At 39.6% G+C, this 27,582-nt stretch overlaps 1 protein-coding gene across 1 annotated transcript; it reads right to left on the bottom strand.

Annotated features, from left to right (window-relative positions):
• Positions 1-27,279, bottom strand: USP46 (ubiquitin specific peptidase 46). Its single transcript, XM_032186131.1, has 9 exons — positions 27,081-27,279; positions 16,090-16,170; positions 15,022-15,235; positions 13,130-13,359; positions 9,455-9,531; positions 5,370-5,453; positions 4,901-5,098; positions 4,323-4,401; positions 1-3,332 (listed from the first exon to the last, which is right to left on the bottom strand). The coding sequence occupies exons 1-9, from the start codon at positions 27,114-27,116 to the stop codon at positions 3,231-3,233; spliced, it is 1,101 nt and encodes a 366-aa protein (XP_032042022.1). The 5' UTR covers positions 27,117-27,279; the 3' UTR covers positions 1-3,230.
• Between the last annotated feature and the right edge of the window lie 303 nt (positions 27,280-27,582).

Here is a 27,582-nt window from a genome sequence, read left to right as displayed (position 1 = left end):
TTTTTCAAAGTAAGAACATGGTAGAAAGTTTTATGAAATTATTGGTAACAGCACATGAAACAAGCAGAGAACTTCAGATGTCATTAGGCCTAATACACTCAGAACCATAAAAACAGTCATTTTAGGGAAATACATGACACTCATAGATATCTGTGCTATATTTTTATGTTCTAGCTACTGATTGAAAATTTTTGATTGTCCTAGATATTTTACCATTTTTTCTCATAAGAGACTGGAAATCTACGTATAAGCTTAACAAAGAAAGGATTACATTTTTTTTTAATCAACTAAAATACTTTACGTCCTAATATTGTTCCTGTGACAATCCTAATCCTGCAAAATGTGCTTAATTTGGCATAGATCAGAACATCTCCTGACTGAAGAACTTTTTTATTATTATTATTATTATTATTTTCTGAATCAAAAGAAATAGCTGGCATTTGCATAAAGTGAGTATGCCATGATTTTCAGAGTTGGTGTCAGACCACGGACTGGTGAGATACCAGTGATGTGATCTTGAGCTCCTGCTACAAGTACCTTTCCAATATTTTCTCCTACATCTTGTGCATCTCTTCTTATTTGTAACAGACAAGTTGGGCAATTCATTTTTAAACAGTTTTCATACTTTATGAAAAGCAGTAACATACAACAGTTACCTGTATGTTTTACAACCTAGAGCTGTCTTGCAGCTGGAGAAAAGCAAAAATTAGTATCCTATACTTTATCATTTATATATTACTTCATTTTTATTAACATTAAAAAATCATTTTTCAGATAAGTTAATTCAAATATGAAAAACCTTTTCTAAAATTGAACTGATCTTAAAGTTATTTTTATGCAAAATTACTTTACATACAAACACGAACCTCACACATTCAAATGATACATTGAGAATGTATTTTTTGTTGCTTGTTTTAAAACTGAAGAATGCCCTAAAGTACAGACTCTTGGACCAATACTGGTGAATGCTGAACTGGAGTGTCTTCATTCACAATCAGAATACACTCCTGTTTTAAAAGGCAAGTGATTATTCTACTTTTAATGGGGAAATTCTGAATGCTCATAAATACATCCATTAAAGAAGGATATGCTTTTCAGTGGAAAAATCTCCTGGGGCTCAGTGAGAGCTGGTCTCCTGTATGATGTCTGTCTTTCGTGTTACAGACAGGACATTTAATTCCATCATCAATAAAAGTACAACTGCATCCCAATTATGCCTGCCTTTAGCCTGCATAACAACCTTCATTCATGTGAATGATCTCTGCAGACCTCTACTGTTACTCACCCACCTCAGTACTCTAAGGTTACATTCCACGTCTGTTTTCTTGTATTGGTACAACATGATAAACCACAAACAATGTTATATGAAAAGTCCACTTCTGTTTCTCCTTCAGTGTAAAGTGCTACGTTTTCTTTGTTTACAAAATGGCCATTGATAAATCCAGCTGTTCAGCTGATGTTACAGTAGAAGCTAGTATTTCATTTTCACTGTTATTCAGCAAAAAGATATTCCACATTCACAGTAGATTACAATGAAAAATGTTTTTCTCTTTCCTACAGAAGACTAAAATATAACATTTACCTGTGCTTCTAAAGCCATTTTCTGAAACAGTGTCTGCCATAAAATGGTAGGCAGGCTTCTAAAAGAAAAGTACCAAAAGCAACATTGTCTAATAAATACAGAACAAGAATGAATAAAATATAACAAGTAGAAATACATTTTGTGAGACGAGAAAATTTCCTTGTAAATACTGGAACCAACTTTCAGTCCCCTTGAAGACAGTAGGAGTTTCTTTGCTGTTGACTTTATTGGAACAGGTATTTGGCTACTGAGGTTCAAGCATTGCATAAAGGAGTGTCAAACCAAGCAAGCTAGATACCCAGTGTTACCACTGCCTCATCCTGCTTTTCATCGCTTCTCATAACCCTATTGGTACTTTCTTCTGCATTCTTTTTTTTTTTTTTTTTTTTTTTTTTTGCCAAATTCTAGTATGTGTGTTGAGCAGTTTTATTAACCAGTGCATGACTATTGCCAACCAAATTCGCCCAGTAAAATCAGAAACAGTTGCACTAAGCCTTCTGATATTTTAAAAATCAGACCCTCAAGAGCCCTCTCTTTTTGTGGTGGTCCAAATGCTGTCAAGTATGGCTAAAATTTTTGTGGTGATCTAAAACACTAGCAATAGCATATACATGACAGCGCGTGTAAACTAATGATTGTTACATGCTGTTATGTTGCCAAGAAATGAACTCCTTGAGAAATGTATGTGAGACCTACAGATATTCAGAAAATTGCAGGACCAAGCCCTGTCTTTTGTATTGTACCAACAACACATATTTAGGACTGTGTAATTTCAGTCCTGATGGATATGTTGTACATGAGCAGTGTTGTTATCTCTGCAAACTACGTTAAGTAAGGACCTTATTATACTGTTTTAACAGACTGATAAGCCCAGTCTCCATAAATGTTACTTATCTCTGTGTCATATACATGTATGTCACCCAGTGCTCTCTAAATTCTGAAATCTCACCTAGCTGTGCTATCACACGGTTAGCACACGGCCTGGACATACAGCATTACTTAGTTCCACTGTAATTTAACTCCCTCTATGTGAATGTTAGGCCTGAAGTTATAAACTGAAAGTTTTTAAAAACCCAAAGCTTAAGTGATTTTGGAAGAATATCTTTGCAGGGAAGAGTAACATGTCAGAAAAAAAAAAAAAAATCCCCTATGCAACCACAATTCAAGTCATTATGAAGCAGATTTTTTTTTCATACACTTAAATTGGGTAAGTATATGTCAGAATGTATTTAAAGGAATGCTTTGTAAATCAACACACCCCAAAGTCATTTAGAAAGCTTTAAACAATTTTGCCCTAAATGCAATGAACACTTCCATATAAAATACTACTCTAGCTGGATTGGGTTTAACAGTTGACGTCCAGATCTTATTATCTGTAAATGTTAGTCCATATAAATTCCACTAAAATCTGACTGCAATTACATTTTCAATCAGACTTAAAAACAACAAACTAACCCCCCTCACCAAAATAAAGTTCTGCATGTCAGAAGTGAGTGGTTATAGTCAAAACCACGTGGACTGTTTAATAGGAGACAGACTTATCATTGTTCGACCATACAAGATGTGATCATTGTAAAAGTTGGTTCAGGGGGGCCATCACCTTCTCTGCGTGCAGCATTGTGGTGTGCAGTGGTCACAGTTTGCCAAGTCACTCTCTTGATTGATAGAATAAAATATAACCAGACTCTGAATTTTTTGATATGTCAGAGGTCAGTCCATAGAATTCTTCAATAGCTTGAGCATCTATTTTCTGCAAGATAAATAGAATTGTTTATGTACAGTTAGGTTAAAGAAACACCAAGCATGGATTAAATGGCTGTGTAAAAACAAAAGACAAATTCAGTTATATGGTTCAAGGGAGCAATTAACAAATTCTGTTTGCAGTTCAGGCACTGAAAGGGTAACGTTCAGGGGCTAAATCCTACTGATTGCACTCATGAAGTCAATAGAAATGTTTGTTTCAGAGAAGCTAACTGAATTAAGGCTTTTTCTAATAACAGAGTCTATTTTGAATGCAGTAGTGAATGCTGGCAAAAAGCATGAATGTGACCATGCGACCTCATCTTTCTGCGAGGTGACAGAAACCCTCTTCAGGACATGCACCATTCCCAATGGTCCCAGACTCCCGGTTCTTATTCCACTCCAATGAATTTAAACCTGGGAAACAAGACTGAAGACCTCAGTTTTGCCAGGTGCCAGAGTGACATAAGGGGTTTGCTTGAGAATGAATTGTTCTATGCTTAGAATCTGTAAGAACTGTGGACCAGACTCTGCTCTAATTTGCATCCAGACAATCCCAGACTGACTACAGAATTCAGACCTTCTTATAACTTCCTAGTTGCTCAGGAATTAAAATCCTACAGCAAACATAACTTTAACCAGTCCGGTTTTGCCTGGTGATATTGCCAAAGATTGCAAAATAGTTCCTGTAATGAATTAAATTGATTTTATTACATAGAGAAAACATTCTAAATTAAACTCTCAGAATCTGATATTAAAAATGTTTGATGTTGCTCTGAAATAAAACAACCCCTTTTGACATTGACAGGGTACAAACTGCACAATTAATCATCCTGTTTGCAATCCTACTTCCTAACTAAGCTGAGCTAAATGTCACATTACAACCAAGCTGAGACTTTGCAGAGTAGTAATCTATACCCAGATCTGGATCAGAATTTTAATTCCAAATTGAGAAGAGAACATAAACAAACGTTATGCTCATGGCCTTCAGCATACTGACCTCTACAATGTCATCATCAAACAAGAGCCAAAATCCATGACTTTTCACAATAGTAATATAATGCCCACGATTTGGTCCACTAAAAAGCAAAACAAATAAAAATCACAAAACCTGAAATAACTTTAGATCGTACTATTGGTTTCATTTTGTTAAGTCACATGTCTATGTTAAAGCAGACTGAATTATAAATACATGTTAAGAAGAATATAGTAAACCCACCTGTGGTGGTACAGTAGAAATGTTCTTTTATCCCTTGTTGCAATGACTTAATCGGCTAAAAGCTAAATGTGTTGTTTTCATCTGTTCTATGACCATTTGCAAATTAACCTATAGAACACTTAATAATTTGCTCATTGCAGATTTGCTGATAGCAGGCATCAGCTAAGGCAAATATTTTAAGAGGTTCAGGCCAACACACACGCAAGCTGGTGCAGCAGCATGGTTTATGTCCCCCCTCCCACTCTCCCTCCATTTTGTCAGGCATGCCTCTGCCCTTGACAAATGCCTGGAACTGGAATTTTTGAGAAAAAAATGCTCGAGAAAAGCAATAGCTTGAGATAGACATGAAAGTGTCTTACCTTCCACAGTGAACAACAACAGCTACCAAGTCATACATCCGATCTAAGTTGACAGCATCACCAGATGTGTTGAAGAGACGTAACTCCAGAGGAAATACTACACGATATGACAGCTTGGTATACCTGTGCAATTGTTCCATATACTTGAATCTCTTGAGGTGTAAGGCAAGAATCATTGGCAGCTTTTTTACTCGCATCCTGTGAAACCATTAGAGTGCACATGATAAAGACCTGCCCAGTTCAAAGCCACTCTTTCCTTGATGAGTAAATGTTTGCATTAAAAAAGCACCTTATAACTAGCAGTAGCATCTAGAGTAAAACTTATAATAGTTTTAAATCTGTCTGTAGGTTCTCTGGCCCCCAGAGAGTGTGCCTTTGGGGTGCAAGCAATCTAAACACAACGAATTTTAAGGAGGAGGCTTGTCAAAGCTCAGGAGGGACATAGTAAAACACTCTACTCTTTGCTTACCTTTTCTGTGCCTCTTGTTTACTGCAGCAAGTTTCACAGTAGTATTTCTGTTCACTACATAATGTCTCTGTGTTGCTGAAGTCTCTGTAAATAAATACAGTTATCAGTTCTTAAAGGTTCTTAACAATTCTGCCCCAGTACCACACTTGGGCTGTGGAACTGGAACCCTAAAAAGATACACATGAAGAAATCTTGTTTCCACTGACATCCAGTTTTCTATAGCACCTAAATCAATAATACTGGGATTTGCAAAGGGACTTGGGGTATCTGACTGCTGTGACAGCCCTGTGTTATGTGCTGAGGCCTACATACAATACAGCGGAAGGGTCAAGTGTCTCTAACTGAGATCTACATCCTCATCTCTTGCATGTCAAGGAGCTGCCTAGAGTTCAATGTAGTTGCTTGATCCATCCAGTGTCTTTTAAAATTATTTGCAGAATGGACTATCTTCAAGTGCACTTCAGTCATTCACAAACTGATCACATTTTATGGTGTTCTTCTGTAAGACAGGCTTGAATACTCTTATGCAGAAGAAATAAATTGAATTCAGTCTTCTGTATATTCTAACCTCTGAACCATTATCCAGAATTTATGTGATTACGCTTTTTTGTTGTCTAAAAATGAAAGTGACAGCTATGATAGCAGTTTTCCTAAATACCTACCAAGTAAATATGCTTAGAAATGTTTCTGGACTGAGCTTCTGAACTGAGAGAAGCAGAGGAAGACCTGGCTTGATAATGCTGCTCAGTTCACAGGAAAGATTTGCTATAGTCACAATGCTGATATTCTTGGGAACACCATTTTAGGTATTTAAAATACTTAACTGGAAAAAAATGGCAGTGATTTTTTTGTCACCTCAAGTGTTATATTGCAGCTGAGCAGGTGTTCTGAGAACTGTAAATACAGTCATAAACATCTATCTTCCACTTTAGACACACAGGTTTTCTCATGACTCTGAGCTTTAAATAGATATATCTGAATCACAGGATGGTTTGGGTTGGAAGGGACCTTTGGAGATCATCCACTCCAATTTCCCTGCCATGCCAGAGACACCTCTGAGTAGATCAGGTTGCCTGAAGACCTGTCCAATGAGGCCTTAAAGATTCAGATATTTCTGAAGAACAGAGCTGACCTGTTGATTGAACCTACGTTGTGGTACCTGACAGAGTTCTGAATTCCAGACAAATTCAGTCCCAGCAATAAGCTTCATTGGGCCATTGCAGCCCACATGCACAGAGGCTGAAGCCACCCTGCCTGCAAGGTTAGCCTGCTCTCACAGCAGGCAGTTCCGGCTCCTCTTAGAAAGGCAAGGGGAGGATTCCTCACTATTATTTTTACCTGGCATCATCACCACAGAGGCAGATGGGAGAACTGAAGACTGTAAGGATTGCCAGGGCATGGGTACTAGGTTACTTCTGCAAATTCATAAAAGTGGGAACTTTCCATTTTCAAGTTTAAGTTCTTTAAGATTGATAGAGCATGAGAAATCTTACTATAACTATTTCCTTTGGGGGAAGGGAGGTATGCAGGTGAAAATTAGATGGTTTTGTTGCTGTTTACAAGCACAACTTTGGTAGTAGTGTCATCCATCAAGAATTTTCAGCATTAGATGTTTCACAGTTATAAACAGCTGATCATTGAAGTTCAGGCAGTCTGAATGCACAAGAACTACAGGCTTGAGGAACCTTTCTCTACAACTGCAGAGTTAATTTCAAGACACCTCCAACTATCTCCTGTTCCATGAATGGGCCAGTCTTCATTCTGTTTTTATGGTATTTTAACAGGAAAAAGGAATTTTTAACTACATCTGCTCAAGACATACTAATTCAACACTGACCCTATATGCTCCCACACTTCTACAAGCTCAGTGCTACAGTGCAGAAGATGCTTTCTGTTGTTTATATGAATAAATAGTATACATTTTCTGTTTTAAGAGATGACAGAATTCTTAGTGGAATAAAAAAAAAAAAAGCACAGGCAGTCTAGATAACAGGATCAAATGGACTTGTAAACTTTGCAACTCCTGGTGGAAATAAAAATAATGGAAATGTACTGTGTATGTTATTAAACTTTTGTTGCTTCAGGCCCAGTTGTCTACCCTGTGGAGTTAGACTATGCCAGAGGCTTGTGTTATTTGGACCTTTTCAATCTGAATAGCTATGAAAATAACTGAAAAGAACATTCATCCATAGGGGCAAAGAAATTTGTTTTACCAAAATGCTATGTTGCACAGATTTTCTTTAACTTGCTTTTTCATTGCAGCAGCATTTAAAGCTTTAAAAGCACAGCAGAGCGGTTATCTTAAAAGGGATATAGTGAATTTTACAAGAATGGTAACTTGGTCATTCCTATTAGTGGTAACCACAAAAGCACTTACACTCTGTTTACTAATGAATAATGCAGTAGAGCAGTGAGAGGAAATCTACAGTCTCACTGAATATATGTTTTCTAAACAGAGGTAGACCTGCTTCTAGTGTGAAAGACAATTAGAAGAGATGACAGGTGATAACTCACTTCCTGTTTAATATGTAAAGAGCACCATGTACCTCCCTACCTCTACAAAAAAAAAAGAAAAGAGATTTTACTTTCATTTATTTTTAGAAGAAACAATGGATAGCTTTCAAGTAGCATGGGATATTTATTGATGGAGTCAGGCAGATGTGGTTCTGCTGTGTATAAACAACTTTTGGCTTTTTGGCTATCCATACTTTTCAGGACTGTGTAGACCTCTGCTGGAATACTGTGCCTAGTTTTTGGCAACTGCACTTTAGGAAGGGGAATTCAAGAGAGAGGTTCATCTGGAGAGAATGCAGAAGAGTAATGAAAATGAACAGAGACCTAGAGAAGATGACCTGTGAAAGAATGCTTGAATGACCTTAGGCCGTTTAATTTGAAGAAAAAAAAAAAAAAAGTTAAAAAAAATAATAAAATAAACCCACAATTCTAGGAAGAGTGATGACATTCTGTATATAAACCACTGCTGCTAAGAGGAAGAGGAGAAACCCTTTTTTAATGCCCAGAATATACAGAAGGTATGCAATGGAGTTACTACTGACAAAAGATCTTTTGGAACAGGAGGGACGAGCATCCCTACTTGAGGGCTAAGGACTTCTACAGTATCCTACAGGAGACTGAACTGAAACTTAGAAGGAATGAACTTACTGCATCTAGCACTTTAAAATGCAACAGTTGTTTCTTAGTACAGTTTTATCGACAGAGAAATCAGTGCTTTCTAACTCAGGAAGTGGTTAGTACCTCATATGCTTTCTCTTTCACTAAATCTCAGTTTGGTGTGAGATGTCAGGCAACATCTCCTAAGTGTTCCAGAAGAACTGCTAAAACTAAATGCAAGTTCAAAGTCGTTAGCCTTTGAAAGAGCTTGAAAAAGTAATTTGGGCAATTGATAATCCTTCAGATCAGCAACACACTTTATTAAACCTAAATATAGTTTTTTTTGTATCAATGTCAAAACTCCGTATATTTTAAATCTCTCAGGATAATCACCCATGCAAACCTGAAATTTATTTTGATCTCTGAAGTATTTAATAGTTAAGCATGTACTAAAAGCAGAACTGAGACTTAGAATAAAAGACTTCTCATTGTATTTTTAGGTTGAGACACAAAACAAGAAACTTATATGGCAGAAAATTAGGCTTTGGGAATCTTTTGCCCTCTAGGGACTCTAGCACTCATTCTACAAAGCATACACTTGACTTTTAATATGCACATAAGTCCTAATCAACAAAGCACTTGACTAAAAGCTTAAAGATAAGCACACACAAATCTCTTTGAAGCCAATTCTTATTCTGCAGCAATTCTTCCAGATGACAAGGCAATAAATTATTTTCCCTGAGAGATCATTTTTTTTTTCTCTTCCAAACACAGGCATTGAAAGTGAGAGTAAAACAAAATCCCTTAATGTGTATTTTGTCACTAGAAGAAACATCCAGTTTGCATTAGTTTTCTTCTGCTTAGGAAAATCTCAAAAACGAATGTTATTCTACTTTTCTATTTTGTATTTACTAGACTTGGAAAATTTAGCAAAGTCAGATAGACATATCTGTCAAAGAGATACATCGATTTACCTTAGACAGTGTGTAATTGAGGTGTTCTGCTCCACATCAACAGAAAGGTCAAGAAAATCTTCATCTTTGCTACTAACCTGTGGCAAAGAATATACATGTAAAACAGACTTAGTAAAAATCATACATCCAAATGCTGTTTATGCCTATGTGCAAGTGCTGAAGATGGAACGATTTCTTAAAATAAATTATACAAAGAATTTATTTTGATGACTTAATTTTGTCCCTAGTTCAGCATGACTGTATTCATTCTGTCAGGTTAGCAACCTGACCAACCCAGCTTTCATACCATTTTACTTCCATCTGTTCTACTTAGCCAAACCCACTGACCATGGATCAGTGGCTGCAGTTTTATGTCTATTAAAGGGAGAGCATCATCCCTTGTGTTAGCTGTAACTGCTCTGTTACATATGGTCTCTTGTTATGCAACACAGCCCAGCTCCTTATTACACTGGAGTTTTATTTATCTGTGTATAATATACTACTTTACATAATCTCACTTTATGCCCTGCATAATTATATCCACCATTAAGGCTGCAGTGAAGATACTTTCCATGTAGGCATTCATTGAGAAGTGTCATTCAACCACATTGTTTTCTCTCTGGTCAGCATTTAAAAGCCTGTCATTATGTTTCTTGTTGACAGACCTGCATTTCCCCATTGAATATTGCTCCTGATCAATAATTTTGAACAGGCTGAATAAGAGGTTACAGGTAAAAACAGCAAAGTGTTAGTGTTTTGCAAAGTAATTATGATTTTGCCAATGTTTTGTTTAGGTGGAACAAGAGGAGAAAAAAAATCTGATAAAGGGTGTTTTCAAAACCATTAACTGGGACTATTTTGGGAATGGCAGACAAACAGATCTGGAAACATGTTGCAAGTAAAAAATCCCATTTTGGGTCATCTCAGATTTTAGAATACTAAAACTTCCTCATTATCTAAACATATACTTTTGCAGGTTAAAAAATGAATTAGGACAGGTTATCAATAGAATTCCAAAATGCAGAGATTTTCTCTTCATTAATTAAGAGGCTTTTAAGGCCTTGAAAATCCAGAAAAGCCATAATGTCTTTTTCAGATCATAGAAACTAAGAGTGTAGCAGAATTACTGCACATGAATTTAGCCTTATTCAAAACAACCAATTCTGTTTATAAAATGCTGCCTGAACACTCCGTAGTTCTCTTCCTGTATCTGCTTTTCCTTGGAATGACCAAACCACACAAGATAGTGAGATACAAATCACAAACTTCAGTGAGGGGTTGAGTCTGTTCTTCTGACCCAGGTCACTCATGCTCAGATCAGTGCTAGTCTATGTGTGTGGAAGTTATATACTGCTCTGAGCTCATCTTTGCATAATGTCAGGGATCCTATAAACATAGTGAATGCAGTCTGTATCAGTCCTGAATCCAGAAGAACACCTTTAGCGGGATTAATTTTGCTATTATCATGGATGTACAGAGGCATAAAGTACATCCAAATAAAATGAACATCAGTTCTTCAAACAAGAATCCTCTCTGAGACAGGATTCTACCCAAAGAGCACAGGAAACCACAAAACTGGCAGCAATCAACTGCAGGATAAACACGTAGCTAGAACTCAAAAGATAGAGCAACAAAACTTTGGAGAACATTGTGTCTCTGCTGCTGGAACTGAAGTTCTGACAGCCACACTGCATATCAAGGAGGTTAAATACTTGGAAAAGGCTTTGGCAAATATAGTGTTTCATCTGAATACCACAAAGAAGTTAGGGATTTTGTTGCTGATTTCAGCACGTAAAATGTTTACAGACTAATTACAGAATAATACAGACCATAACTGGAGGTATCTAGAAAATCAGGTTCAAACTGCACTCTTTGTGAGAACAAGAACTGCTGGAATCTGAATGGTTCTTCATGCACAATATATTCGTATTTTAGCAAAGGGGAACCTTTTAACCCATTTTACTGTTTTCCGAGGATTTCAAGATACAGTAAAAAAAATAAAAATATATATAACTAACTAGAAAAGTTTACTGAGTAGTAAACAGTATTTCTGCAATCACAGGAAGCTGCGGCCAAGCAGCAGTACTTAGCACTATTTTTTCCATAAAGCTTGGTCACTTAGAATTACAAACAGGGTATTGTGCAGTTTTGCTGTTACCCAAGGACACATCCTGACTTAGTACAGTTTCTCTTGTGTAAACACTGGATATTAATTTAGAATTAGGCCACTACTGTTTAAAGAAGCTTGTCAGTTAAAAATATAGTTCTACCCTTCCACTTAACTTGCCAGTATTACTTGAGCTTTCATAATTGAAATAGATTAAATAATTAATTTTCAATCTCTCTGTCATGTTTTCACCTAAACAACCTTGCTCCAGACTTGGTCCAACAGCCCCTTCTCTCATGTTGACTACCACTTTGTCCCTCTTCCCTGTCACTGAACTAAACCTCCTGAGAAGCTGTATTTTCTTGGAGAACAGTGCTATTCTTTATAATTAAATAATATCAGAATGTGTTATTTTAGACATCTGTTATGACCTGGGTAGGATTTATGTCACCTAACATGGGCTGCCTGAAGTTAGACACTTTAACCTCAGCCTGCTGTTGGAAGATTCCTCAGGGCACCTCCTTCTATCTTCAGGCAGGTAATCACAACAAAAAAAATGTGCTTTCTTTGGACAAAGTCCATGGTAGCAATATTTGTCTGAGTTAAAAGCACATCATTCTTAGGCGAGATGGGTTCATTGATCAATTTAAAGCATTGCTGCAGAAACAATTGCAACAGCTCAGTGCAAGGATAGTGGCACCATGGAATGAGCACAAGCAAGCTCTACAACAGCTGTACAACAAGCAAGAGTAGATAGAATACCTGATAATGCTCAAACCTTTATCTCATGTAACAGCCTAGAGACAGATGGAGAGAACTTCCTGAAGGAGCTCTTCTGTAATCTCTATCATCACAGAAGGAGCTGAGAAAAACAGTTCATCCTTGACAGCTACCTTTTACATAGCAAAGGTTAGATAAGGCTAATTCCATCCTTTTTGGAAAGCCAGTTTCACTACTCACCCCCCAAAACAGGTTGCTACTCTCTAGCACATACTCTCTGTGTACTTTCACATACCAGCCTCACTGACAAATTTTTTTTTTTTTCCCCCCGTTTAAGTAGGAATGCATGATTGGAAACCACAGAAATTGACAGGTGACTTGCAATCAGATTTACTAACTAAAACTACTTTTTACTGGTACTTCAAACACAAGAGACTTCAAATTGACAGCATCCTTTTAAAAATATTAGGAAGATAAAAGAAAACATACGGTTTGTTAATAACAAACCCTCTGTACGTCAGTCACATTCTTAGGAATAAATTAATACAAAATCATTTAACTTTTCACTGGTTCTTGGAATAATGATGCAAATATCTTCTCCTGAAATTACAGTAATAAAGAAGTATACCGATTACCTAGCAAGGATTTTAGCTGTAGAGATAGGTATTATGACAGCAAGACTTGGCATAGGTTAGCCAAGTAACGCCTAGGAAAAAAATTTTAGAAAAGAATATACTCACTTCAAGAAGCAAAGTCTACAGGAAAATCCACAATTCTCAGATGTCTGAAAAGATTCATATATTTATACATATAAAATGTATCTATCTATTAATGGGCAACAACCAAAAAAAATCTATCCCAATGCTTACGGTTTCACAGTTCAAACATCTAGTTTCGTTAGTCAGTGTTCCCTGAAAAATCTCATGCACCCAGGTGAGTTCCTGTTTATTATTCTCTTCAGCTTCATTCATGTTGCCATTTTTCAGTTTCCCATTTTGCTTTTCCTGTTTCTTCTCCTCCTGCAAAATGTCGGCGATGGTATTCAGCAAGTAATTTAAAAACTCATGTGCATCCTGCTGCATGTAGTTGTCAAAGAGATCTGTGAAACAGAGTTAAGATTTCTAAAGCTGAATATATCTGTTTCTTCAAAAAAGCAAACTAAATTCATTATTTCTTTTCAAATGCATACATTGGTCTTTGCTAAGCAGAGGACTTAGAATCATGACAAAGAAAAGCAATTTTGCAGTCACGTTGCCTTCAGTGAGGCTACTTTGAGGGAAGGCTTCATTTCTAACCTAACTTCAGCTGTCTAAAAGGTTAGGCTCATCTTTGGAGTTAGTTGTGTAGGCTTTTATTACAATCAGTGAAGAAAGCAAGATGACTCAATTCAGCCAACTCTCAGTACCTAGAAGGGTGTGAGAAATTGGATGACTACAGAGGGGACCAATGTTAATTCCTTAGACTAGATGCTTAGTATCAGGCAGCACTGACTCCCACCCATATATTCTACATCACTCAGACACTAAGGAACATCACTGAGTTTGGACATGTGGCTGGGGAAAATGAAGACATTTGATGCTGACACATAACAGTAATAATAACACCATCTAACAAAGCTTATTTTTCACACGCAAGTCTGATGAGCATGGACTTATCCTCTTCCATACAAAATCCTTGTAGGAGGAGGAGAGAATATCTCCGTGGTGATGTAGAACAGAGTTCTCTAGTGAAGGCTTAATTTAATTTGCCCACCAAGCAGAAGAAAAAAGAATTTCTGTTCCCAAGAAATGTGTGCTTTTATCCCCCTGCTCCTGAAAAAACCCATGTGGATTTCCTCCAAAAATATTGCACAGAGCCTTTGGCTTTGTAGTGTCTAGTCTGGACAGATGAGCAGGTTAATGCACACCGAGGCTGGCCCTGATTCAGAAAAGCTGAAAACCCAAGATCCAGTCCCCAGAAGTGATCCCCAGCAGTGTAGGGGCACTGATCTCTAGCTGACTCAGAGCTAACTTTGTCACACTTCCAAATGCCTGCTCTGCAATGGACAGTCAGCTCATTTATAGCCTGTCACCGGTGAGCAATTTCTTCCAGGTGTTTAACTCGTATTTTATCTGAGATTCAAAGCTCCCTTGTTTCTAAGTATGCCACCCACACTGATATGAATCCAGGCCAAAATGGAACTGTGTGCAGGCTTCCTTATTCCAAGCAATTCCCCACATCCCTTAAGGAAGTAACACTACAAAATTAGGCATATGCTGCTGCCAACTTCATGCTCAGAAAGGGCCCGATGCATCACAAAATGATGTGCCCACTGCTTTTAAGAACAAGAGAAGTGGTTGACATGAAACCCTCATACACATCTGCCACCTGTCCTCCAGTATGTTTTGGGCTTGGTGTGCCTGTAGCCCTCCCGGGACATACTGCCAACTGCCCACAACGTTTCTCACTAAAATTAATAAAAAAGACCTGCAGCAGAATGCCACCCTATTGCCAGCCCTAGCTCCCTGTTCGGTGTGGTCTGTCCCACCGTGTTGTGAAAGCAGCAAAAACCACACGCCTCTGGGCACTCAGGAAAACTGGTACAGCTATTTCAAGCATATTATTATACACACGGATACTAAAATATTAATATATAAAACAAAGCACTAAAAGCAATTTACAAATCTAACCTAAGATCTGACTAACATGACCACATAGCCCATTAATTAAACTTTCCTGATCAACCTGCAGATGGCTAAGAGGATTCCAGTTTCATACTTACCATTCTCTTTTCGTAACCTCGATATGAACTTCTTTGGTGGAATAACTCCAACTTTCTTCTTCTGAGTAGCAATACTGTGGAAAAGGTCTGCCAGGCAAGTCAGGAGATTTTCCTTCTTTTTCTGTTGGGCCTTGTATGATAACACATTTTCCCGAAACGGCCGGCAAAAGTACAATGCCTGCAGCACAGAGTTACAGTAGCAGGTGTTCCCGAACTGCCATGTAAAAGTAAAAACAATCTTGATCAGTGCACGTCACAAAAAAAAACTAATTACTACATTCAACTTGAACTAGTTCCTACTTCAGCTTCTGCCTTCTGTGTCCCTGCCACATACCAGCCATTTGGCTGCTGTAGGAATGTATTTCCACACCCTCATCTGACACTGAACAGAGAAAAACAATAACAAACAAAAAAAACCAACGCTATGGTGTTCTAAATTAACTAGGATATAACATTTCTTCCACTTGCAATAAATACATTTATTGCAGTAGATTCCCTTAAACTTGTTTCCACATATTAATACGTTCTGGCTGGGCTACGTCGTGCTGCTTAGTAGCAAAATGACTAATATTTTCACTTGAAAGAATTACTATGTCTGTTTGATTTATATGGGAATAAACAAGTGATTAAATGGCTTTCTCACACATTCTCTCTTTAGTCAGATAAAAAAAGCTTCTCCTAAGAGAGTTCTTGATGCAGATCATGGTATCTAAGCTTGTACATACTTCCATCACTTCCTACCAAAAATTAAAGAGACTGTCCCACGTGTTTTATAACTGAAATAGACTTTCAGCTTTATTAAGTGTAAGTGCTAACCACTGAAAACACTCAGAGAACACTAAACTTCATACTTCCCCAGAGAAAATATCTTCAAAACATCTGAAACAATTTTGCAAACCCACTTTGCCCAAAATTGGAACATGAACAGCACTCTTTCAAAAGAAGGCAGTCCTGCCTTACAGCAGGATTGGGGAAGGGAAAAAAATAACAAATAAAAAGAAAGCAAAGTTCAAACAACATCAAAACCATCGTTCTGTATATGGTTAGTTTATTGAGAACAGTACTTACATTGACCAATCCAAAGTAGTGTTCATTGATGGGAAACTGCTCTGGGCCAATGTCTTTTTCCAGAGCAGAGGCATTGGTGCCCTAAAGAAAGAGGAAAGAATTAATGTAGAATATTAAGACTCTAAAGTAAAGTCATGGACAGCATCAAGAAATGCATTTTTTCCTTTCACTTACGATTAGCCAAGCTGACTCTGTCTTACTAATGGCCAAGCACGACAGTCACTAGAGCCAAGAAAAATATTTGTCATTCTAGGTAGTGGAGCTGGCCTGACCTGGACACTCTAGTGGTGGCTGATTTGAACTGAAGGGGTCACCACAATAGTGGTTTCCCCCTCCTCCCTTACTTTTACTTTGTACTTGAGCAGCTGGGTGCCATTACCCTCTTGTCTCATAAAGACACTTGTTGATCTTAAGCAAATCCCTGAAAGTTATCTTGGATAAAGCAGTTTTTAGATGTAAAGCAGGTTTTCTAAGCATTGCTGAGACTCCTCTGAATCCCTTCTAATTTGTCAGCAACCTTCCACAAAACTTGGGCTCCAGGACAGCACCCAGTTCTAGTAACAGCACCACAAATGTTAAAAATAAGCATCATTTATGTGCCATTTTGTTCCAGCTAACATGAAGGGTGCATAAGCATCGTTATACCTCTTGGTCACTGTCTCGGTGTACCAAATTATGTTTTGCTGTACTGCTTTTTACTGTACAACAGCAAAGCTGCTTTCACAGCTACAGGTCTGTAAGTACCATCACTACTGTTGTGTCTGGTACCTGGAGCTCTGCTGTATTAAAAAGCCCATTTTTAACAAGTTTAGGTTACCAAGCAGGCCAGATTGCTGCCAGTGCCAGTGCCATCACTCCTGTCCACTCTATAAACATACAGATTCCTGTAGGACCTCAGTAAAAATGCTGTGTCTGGAGAAGCATTCCCTGTGTACAATTATTCAAGATCTATCAGTTAGCCAGTTTTCAAGGTCTGATAATTGTACATGTACTGACATGAAACAGTTATTCCCTTACTGAACATGCTCTGCAGTGTGAAGCATTGATACATCATGCCTTTGTAATTTCTATTGCACAAGAACAGCACAGTTGGCTGACTTTCATAAAACCATGTAAAATGCCACTGCAAAGATGCCAACATGTAAAACATCATTATCCTTTTGCTTTTTGACAGCTGCCTCCCATACCAGCTTTTTGATGGTTTTCTCTGAGGCTGAGATCAAATTATATTTACACAGGTCCCTTCTGACTCTTTTATGCACCAAAAATGCATACACGGCATTTTTTCCTCGTGCTCTGAAATTTCTCGTGTTCCTGAGGTTTGTTCAATATAACACTGGATCAGAGAGCTAGCTCATAAATTAAAATTTTCAGTTACTGGTAAACAAATTCAGTAATTGAGGTGTTTCTTCACCATCTTCTCCCCTATGTCTAATTTGTATTTCCTTACCATGCCTACCATCAACACTGCTTAGCGCTGCTCGCTATGTTAGGTTATTATTTCATGTCAACCCATCAAAAGAAGGCAAAGCTTAAGGAATAAGCTGTATGTCCTCACTGGGCTCCACTAAGCCTCAGTGAGAAACTCAGAAGAAGGAAGAATCCACACAAAGCAACTGTTGGCTACTTTCAGCTGAGATGACAGCGTGATAATTATGTAAGGTCTGCATGAAGATCTTTTTTTTTTTTTGCACGGAGAGACAGCCTTGCCAAAGATGCACAGATTCAGCACGGCATCTGACTTCCTGAGAGGGAGGAAACCGATAGACATTTGCCTATCTGATACTAACAGTGAAGCAAACAGCTGCTGATACCCTCAAAACCTTGTCTGATACAAGAAAAATCTGAATACAGTTGTCGTGGTTTAACCCGACCGGCAGCTAAACACCACGCAGCCGTTCGCTCACCCTCCCCCCTCCCTCTCTGGGACGGGGGAGAGAAATGGAAAGTGAAGCCCGTGAGTTGAGATAAAGACAGTTTAATAAGACAGGAAAAAAAAAATAACAAAAATAATAATAACAATAATAATAATGATGATACAATGGTGATAATACGAAAGTAATAATAGTATGTACAAACAAGTGATGCACAATGCAATTGCTCACCACCCGCTGACCGATGCCCAGCCTAACCCCGAGCAGTCCGGCCCCCTCCCCCCGGCTAGCCACCCCTATATATTGTTTAGCATGACGTCAGATGGTATGGAATACCCCTTTGGCTAGTTTGGGTCACCTGTCCTGGGTCTGTCCCCTCCCAGCTCTTACTGCACCCCCCAGCCTGCCCGTTGGCAGGACAGAGCAAAGGCTGAGATGTCCTTGGCTTAGTATAAGCACTGCTCTGTAACAATTAAAGCATCGGGGTGTTATCAGCACTCTTCTCATTCTAAGCCAAAACACAGCATTCCACCAGCTACTAGGAAGAAAATTAATTCTGTGCTAACTGAAACCAGGACAACAGTATATTAATGCAACTTCTGAAGAAAACCATCATCGTATTAATACTCATTGTAGGGCATTCAAACCAAAAGAAAGTCTTTCTTCAATGACATATTTAGTATTCAAATTAACTGTCCTAAAATAAGAATATAATGGATGGTTGTTTTTTTTCAGTTTTGCAGGAAGATTTTTCCATGCTTAAAAAAAAATCCCCTTCTAGAAATTGTGGGAAATAATTGCCTCTTAAAAGTAACCGCCTACTCTTTTATAAATTGCAGGTTAGTGTATGCTGTTAGACAAGCAGAATGCAACTGCTCTGCTAACCAGTTGCTCCTACGTTACCCATTTACTTTTCTCCAGGGCCGGGTTTCTTACTTCAGAGGACGCCAGCTGGGTTTGACAAATCTTTTCTAGCATTTAAATCATCTTGAACATATTGTGAGGAACACCAAGAATCAGGATTTACCAAACAAAATTATCACTGCAAACTAAACAAGTCCATGAGGAGCACTAACTGATCTTCATACAAAATCTATAGATTGCAAAGAAAGTTCCCAAGTACATACTGTTGAAACAACACGTGCTGTCTAACAGCTTATATCATAGAGCTTGCTCTGCAAGACCAGGCCTTGGCTCTTGCAAATATACAATGAAGCACTGTTCTGTTTCTCCCAGTGAAACAGGGAGGCTAAATTCAGTCTTTGGGTAAGTTGATAGAAATCCCACTGACTTCACCAGGAGTCATGCCTTCTTATATCAAGGGCAATTTCAGCCTGGTTTATTCTAAGGTGTCCAAAAAGATAAAATTTACAGAAAAAGAAGATCAGGGAAAGAGTTAACAAGCACAGAGACCTAATACTTCGAAGCAGGATATATTTATTGCATGGAGAAAAATAAAACTAGAGATTTTTTAATAAACTCAAACCTCACCACTCAACATTAACTTCTATATATTACATTTTGTGTATGAAGGCTCCTCAAAAAGCAGTTGACATGATAGCATAAGGAATGGCTGGAAATTTTCCAACTAAAGTATGTATACCAGAAACTATGCACCCAAGCCAGGTTTAAACTGCAAAAAATTTTATTAGAGACGTGTTAAATGTGATACAGGAGTCAGTTTAAACTCACCACATGAAATATAAAAAACATGTTAGACTGTTGTGGTCGGTCTAGAGCAATAATCAACCATAACTATTTAATGTGGCTTTTGAGCACGACTGTCCTTGTTCCCAGTCCCAGCAAGTCATTTTAGTCACTTTGGCTAGTGAAAACCTGCTCAAACATTTTTTTTAATGCAATCCATTCTCTATGGTTTAATAAAAAATTCTGTGCTTCAGGTAGGAGAAATATCCTCCCACTGCTGAATCTACAGTAGTTTCATAAAAATGGTAAGAGTGGCAGTGCAGCCACTGGGAGAGAAACCACATAAATATGCCAATGAACCAAGATCTGCAACTATTACATAAATTCATATCTTGGTATAGAGATAAAAGAGAGGTATAACTGCTTCTTAAATAATACACGAATGAAGGGAATGCAAGAAAGTGACTGCAGTAGCCAGAACTTATGAGAATGAGAAGTAGGTCAACATAGAAACTCCTACTACACACTCTGTGGTGTTAGTGATCCTTGATTTCTCTGCAGCTTTGTCACATAATTCAGCAACCAGCATTTAGACCTTATGCAATGGCGAAGATGTACAGCTGGAGACATAACCAAGCATGGGTCAGTCTGGGCTAAACCAAGATCTCTACCATAGCATCATTCCAAAAACGTTCTGGCCATATGACCTACTTATTCTCCTTCTTGCTGTTTTGCTGTAGGCTTTCCTACGGATAAGTCTAGCAGTTTTCATTTCAACTGAAATTTCTGATAATGTTGCTAAGAGCAACATTAATAATGTTGATAATAATGTTGATAATGTTTGCATCACATGAAGCAGATTAAGTAAAAAAAAAACAAAACAAAACACTCCCATTCCTTTGCATGTCAGCATGTATACAAAATAATAGTGCAGGAGGGAAAAACAAACAAAAAAAAACACATAAGCTTAAATCATTAAATCACGTGTAGCAAAATAAGCTAAATATTGTTATTCTATGGAGGATGAGAAATGGGATAGGGCCAAAATGAAAGCTACTGCTTACCAGAAGACAGCAAATCAGACTTGACTTCGTATGGTGATAGAGCTCTAAATACAGCACTAACTTTCTAGAAATGCTGTATGTGCTTAATTAAAGGTAAAGGAATGCTACAAAGAAATTAGGAGGTTTCCTTTGTCACCTGTAGAAAATCTATTAAATATGTATTCACCCAATAAACAGAAACATACGTGACCGTCAAACAAGAAAATTCAGATAAGAAAGAACAGGAAATATCTTGTTCACAAGAAAATCTAAAAAATATAAGAAAAACACATAGATGTTGAACTAATAAAACAGAGATTTAATAAATGTATAAAGAACAAGAGGTCAATGGAAGAAGATGGCAAAAAGGAGCTTCAGATCATACACAGCTGTGAAGTAGATATTCTTTTTTTTTGGTATTTGAGCAAAGTGCTAGAAACAGAGTTGTCTCCTAAAGGGAGAAGCTACAGCCTTAAAAAAAAATTAAGGGTGATGTTGGGACTGGCAGAAAATAGAATAAAAATAGAAATAGCTTCAGGGCCAGGCAGCCTGAGTTTCAGCATTTTGGAAGGCACAGCATATGGGAGGGAAGGGAAAAGGAAGGGAAAGAAAGATGCGGAAGTCCTCCTGACCAACACATGGCAAGGATGGGTAACTGGAAAGAAGAAGCAACAGTAAAGAAAATCCAAACTTGTCTCCCAGAAGCAAACCCAAAAAGAGTAAGAGTGTGAGAGATTACACCAAGCCATATATATGTGAGTAATTGGAAAAAACCACCTCCTTCATAGATATTAAATGCCAACTCCAAAATTTTTTTGTATTTTTTTTTTTAAGTTTAAGTAGCACAAAATAATTGAACCAGATTCGCTGCTTTTTTCCCCTAAAGAAATGTTTAATTGTTCCGCTGGCACAGCTATTGAGTTGTCGTTGCCAAGAGATAAAAGTGGAAAGAGAGGGTTCTATGAAAAAGAGAGGGGATCATAGTAAATAGTAAAAGGATAATGACTGACTTAAAAAGCATTGTATGACCATATTTTTGAAAGAAACGTGTTTTAAAACAATGTACCTAAATAAATTGCCTTTATGCATTTTTCCTTGGAGTATTCTGTTCTTTAAGACAAATAATAAGAGCATGAACGGAGGCATCGAATTCATTTTTTGCTGGATAAACTGAATTATCTCTAATCACAGATGCTTATATTGCATCTACCATAAATAACTTCAGCTCTTTCACTGTGTTGTTACCAAGAAACAGAAAAAAATGAGGCCTCAAATCCTAAATCACTTAAATATTTTGTGATTTAACATTTAAATGATTTTAAGGCACTCAGTCTTATATACTTAAAGAGCAAGTATTGGATATGAGCTTCTAGTGAAATGCTCCAAGTTCAATATTTAAATCCATAAGTGATTTTTTTTTTTTTAAATATTGACCTTTAAAGTTTCCATAATTAGGCAACATTTACCAAACTGCAACTCAGTATGCTCTCATGAGCCTGTCTCCATATCCAGTTTGTTCTTGGATTGGGGGCATTCAGGTTTTTCCTGGAATGAGTAGCAGTAACTTTTTTTTTTTCTCCATTTTCCTTCTTCTGAAGAACACAAAACCTCAACATGGCCTCACAAGTGAAAAAGAGCCTGAGGTTTTCCTACAGCCTATAATTTCTTCACCAGCACTTTTGGCTGGGCCACCCAGATGACATGCGGTGCCTCAGAGCATTTTAAGGGCAAGGCACCTTCTAGACTTCATCACAGCTGCACCAGTCTCTTTGATAACCTGGAGGACAAAAGACAGAGTATCTTCATTAAATATCAATATAACATGAATTATGAGGGTTGCAGGTATGTTGGATGGCAGGCTTAGAATTCAAAATGATTTTTCACATATTAGAGAAATGCTCTGGAAATGGTTGAAATTCAGCTAAGACGAGTATCAGATTCTGCACACAAGAGATGAATCACCTGAACAGAATGGGAGACAGCTAAACTAGTAGTTTTTGAAAACAAGCAAACAAACAAACAGCAGTGTCTGGAGACTATCATGTAAATGAAAAGCATCAACCACGCTGTACTATTTAAAAATAAAAATAAATATGTAGACATAACAATGAAATTTTTTACAGACGGGAGCCTTCAAAGTACTTGAAGTAACTTTCCTGTTTAACTTGTCACTGGTAAGACTTCAGACAGCACCTTGGGTCCAGGTTTGGTGCCAGGTTTCAACAAAGACAAAGATAATTGGAGAGAGTCCAAAAAAGGGCAGTAAAAATGGAGAACTTAATCCTAGAGAAAACTGAACCTGTATAAAAGTGTTGAACAGGGTTGTGTTGCACAAGACAAACAAGATTGAGGCAGGGCATGAGAACGTTTTCAAGTACATAAAGTTTGTTAGAGAAATGCATTAGTCTGTTCTTGACCTCAAGGGTGGACAAGATGAGAAGTAGGAAGCTCCTATTATGGTAATGTAAATTCAAGTAAGACATTGGGGAACACTTTACCCATAAGGGCATTGAAGCGTTGGGACAGACTGCCCAGAGAGGTGATGTAGTCACCATTGCTGGAAGTCTTCAGATTAGACAGACGTAGGCCAGAAATAACACGGGTATACCAAATGGAATTTCAAAGGACAGTCAGGAACTTTATTTATTGTCCCAGGACAGTTTGGGTGAATTTATTATTAGGTCATTAACAGTCAAATAACCCCAGCATACACTATCCAGTAATGGCTGCCTTCGCATCCTTTGCTTTCATTTCTATATTTTCTGTATGTCGTACTGAAATTGTGCTCTCTTGAGATTATTTCTAAAATGGCATTGCTTGAACTGCCTGTAACTAATATTTTCAGATGTAAAAACTATTTTCCTTTATCAATCCACATACATCTTCAGGTAGCTGTTTTACCATCTTGACAGTTATTATTCTGCCTTAATCTCAGTGAGAAGCAGCTTTAAAAGTCATGAAGAAATATACGCCATGAGTTGTCCAAATGAATAAATCCAGTTAAAAGTCATCAATTCTGTAATCCAAGAACACTATTATTGTATGAAGCAGAATCTATTTTAGAGTATTGTCTTATTTTTTTGGTCTAAAGCATTTTCCAGATCTGTGTTAGCAGTTTGATACCTCATTCTGGCAGTGCCCCGTATTCAAACATATCCAGCAATGAATTTCTAAAAGCATGACGTTAAAACAAACAAACAACAACAACAACAAGCAGAGTTATTTCTATTTGCTTCCTGAATGTAAAGACTCTTGGGTTTTTATGGTTTTCTCTACAGCTCATTTGTAGGATAGTTAGAAACTTTTTGTTGTTGTTGTTTTTAAAAACAGAGGCTGAAAGTTGCAGGTATTCACATAATCCTGGTGCTAGAACCTGAAGAAAATCACCAATTGTTATGAAACTCATAAAGACTATGAGAAGAGCTTGCGACATGAAAGCCCAATTAATAAAGAAGAAAAGCGATGAGAGAAACTACAGCATTTTTTGTCAAACGATGCCTATAAAACAGGAGCAACTGTGAGGCATCTCAAATATTATGAAGCAGCAGAGATCTGAGTGTGTTTAAAATGTGCTATTCATCAAATTGATAGAGCACTCTGAAAGGCAGATAAGATTATTTGAAGTACTATTACAAAATTACAAAAGGGAAAATTAATATCTATTTTCAGCAGAACACTAAAAGCCATTTAGGAGAAACATGGTCCACGGGGCTTGTTAGCCATCTCTGTAAAAATGTCAGTACTTTATGAAATGGTTAGATGTTGTTCACTGCCTGTAACAGCAATGTTCCCCAGGCCACAGCTGCCACACGAGCTTAACTCAGAACTTGAGGCTGTATCAAAAGCTCATAAACAGAGAAGCATACTGCAGGGGATTTTGGTAAGCAGCAATCTTAAAATGACAGCATGCCTCTCTAGTTCTGAACCAGCATTCTGTACTTGAGCTTTCTGGGTTATCTCACAAAAACAATGCCAAAGAGGATTACAATGTAATAGGGGCTAAAAACACATCCCTATTTTATGCCTGGAGCCTACAAGGGCTACATGGCACTGGGTGCTGCTATTCCTTCTAACAGGGTTTCTTCAATGTATCTTATGCTTCTTCACATCTGCTGCACCTGTCCTACCTAAAAGCTGCTGGTTGCCTGCTGTAAGCCTCCTGCTGTGGCCAGCCCAGTGGACAGGCCCAGTGGATGAATGCTCCCAGTGTCTGCAAGGCAAGGGGAGCATCTCGGGAGCTAGATCTCCATTTTCAGTGAGGGTGGCCACCGAGCCCACATGTGAGTGCCACCACCAGTTCCTTCAGGCAGGCGAGCCTTCGTCCCACCTCCACCCCAGCAGAACAAATTCTAGACTTCAGGCAGTCAGTTAAATAATAAACACATCCTAACATGCTGCCTATTTCTTAGGCCACAGATCAGTTCTTCAAGCATGTTATGCTACAGGAACAAGATCTGGAAATTAACATCTCTGACTGGTAAACTTCAACAGATGCCTTAAATCAAACTAGCACTGCAAATATATGGTTTTACACAAACAAAAGGTTTGCTTATATAACTCTAACCTTCCAAAATCCCATTCTTATGGAGGGTCATCGCAGCTCCTCCTATAGTCCTTTGGATTCAAGTCCACCACTGCATCTAAGTGGGCTCATCTTGAGAGGAGCCATAATGCAGTGTTGCCAAAACTTCCAACAGTTTAATCTTCAAGGCCCAAATTCCTGTAACTTGCTGAATATCTCAGCTTTTTTTTCCTAAGAGGACTCCATAACCCTATGGATTATGCAGAAAAGACTAAATGTGACCAGCAGAACACAACACCTCTGAAAGCTAAGTGCACAGAACCCAAGGAGCATGCGACTTTAGAGCATCATTGCTGTTAAACCAACTTCACCCTCTGTCACAGTACCAGTGCCATGAGCCAGAATTGTCTTGAACTATGAGCCCTTGTGTGCATTTTTTGCCTGAGACTCTAACTCTTCCCTTTGGTCTCCCCATTTCTCAGATGTCTCTGTTGCGGGATATGGTGGCAGTGAGGGCTGAGCAGCACACCACTAGAACAACCCCGCCAGTTTCACTCTGTTTGCTCAGGCTCTGGGAGAAGCTGACTGTATCCAAGGGCATGCCTGAAGCCTGAGAGGGAAATCATGGAGTTCCTGGTACTTTATGCCAATGCTAAAGGCTTACGACCATCTAACAGTCTCCAGCTGCCCTTCATGCGGTGCTCTTCCACATGGTCTGCAGGGCGTCCCAGCCACCATTCATCAGCCATAAAACTGGAGCCTGCCCCAAGAGGAAGGTGAGCGAGCTCAGGTTGTCTCCTCGGTACTGCAGTTTCTTAAACCTTTCTTTGCAGTATCACTGGCCCACAGGACTGGAGGTTGTTAAGAATGAAAATTTGACATTGATATAGAAAGGGAGCGGGCTCATGATCTGCACTCTTTCCCCCAGACCACTGCTGCTGACCCCTCTGGGGCTGTGCCCGTCGCCTTACCCTAGAGGTAGGCTCCGTTCTCCAGGGCAGGCGAATGCCACGTGTGGCATCACTAGCACAGGGCGTGCTGGGGCACCACATGGGGGGAAGCTGGCAACTGCGTGGAGCTGCTCTTGAAGAACCTGGAAATAAGGGGGGAAAATACAGACTAAAACAGCAAGGCGTGCAGAAATCGGCTTCTCTTCTGCTTGCGTTGGTGTGCGTAGCGCTCACCCATGTCTCTGGGAAGTTTATGACAGTCTCACCGTGCTGGTGGATGTTTGACTGACAAACTTTACGCTGTCCCCCCCGCCAAAAAGTTTTGAAAATCTAAAACCAATCAGATGCTCCAAGTTTTTAAAGCAGGGACTGAAATCGGACGGAAGCTCAGTGAAGTTGTCCTGTCAGCTCTTCCTTGGGGGTGAAAGTGACGAAGTCTGAGCAAAACAAACCAGACGAGGGATGTTTCCGTGTTCCCTCCTGATTACCTAGGCTGATTTGGAGAAAGCTAAGTGCTTCCTGCAGCACCAGAAGAGCCCTGATGTCAGCTCGAAAGGCTTCCTTGATGCATCCCGACCCCACAGCCTGCTATGGGGCACCAAACCATCCTCGTTTTCTGCCTCCTCCTGCCCGCAGGAGACCACGGGGCGCCTGGCTGAGAGGATCAAAAGGGGTGACTGAGTTGTGGTGGGCTCGGAGCCGATCAGGGGGCTCCCCAGCAGCGTTATTAGGGCCGAAAGGGGGAGGGCAGGCTGCGGCTCCCCCTCCAACGCGTGTCCGGGGGGGCACCCCCGGGCCTCCCGGGACACGGCGGCTCTCGGGCGGCCCCCGCAGCCCGGGCAGGTCCCGGGGCAGGTCCTGCCCTCCCCCGTCGTCGCCTCCCTCCTTCGGGTTGCGGGGGAGACACCCCCCGGTCCGGCCCCAGCGGGGCCTGCCCCCCGCCCGCCGCACTCACCATATTACAGATGGAGGCGATGTTTCTGACAGTCATCGGGCTAAAGGTTGCAGCGATCCCGCAGCGCCATCTTTACGAGGTGAAAACGGCCCCGCTCATGGTGCCAGCAGCGCACGGAGGCAGAGGGGGCGGCGGCAGCGGCAGCAGAGCTTGGGCTCCGGCAGAAAGAAAGGCGAGAGGAGGGGAGGGGATGGGCCGGCCCGGGCACCCCCAGTGCCCCCGGGGGAGGGAAGGACCTGCCTGTCCCCTGCCTGCCCCCTGCTTTTCCCCCCGGGCCGGCGGCTTCAGCAGCGCGGCTCCGGCAGCCGCATCCCCGCTCCTCCCGCCTCTGCCGCGCCTCTGCGCCGAGCTCGCCCTTCCTCCTCCTCCTCCTCCTCCTCCTCGCCCGGCGCTCCATGGTCCGCTGGGAGGGGAGGGGAAGGCTCAGCGGCAGGCAGCAGCGTGGGGGAGTGAAGGCAGAGTCGGGGCACGGCCGGGGAAGTGACAGCCCCGGGACCTGCAG

Source organism: Aythya fuligula, chromosome 4, assembly GCF_009819795.1.
Source record: "Aythya fuligula isolate bAytFul2 chromosome 4, bAytFul2.pri, whole genome shotgun sequence".
Lineage (NCBI taxonomy): Eukaryota > Metazoa > Chordata > Aves > Anseriformes > Anatidae > Aythya > Aythya fuligula.
The sequence above is the reverse complement of the archived record's forward strand: the minus strand, read 5'-3'. Positions and strand labels throughout refer to the sequence as shown.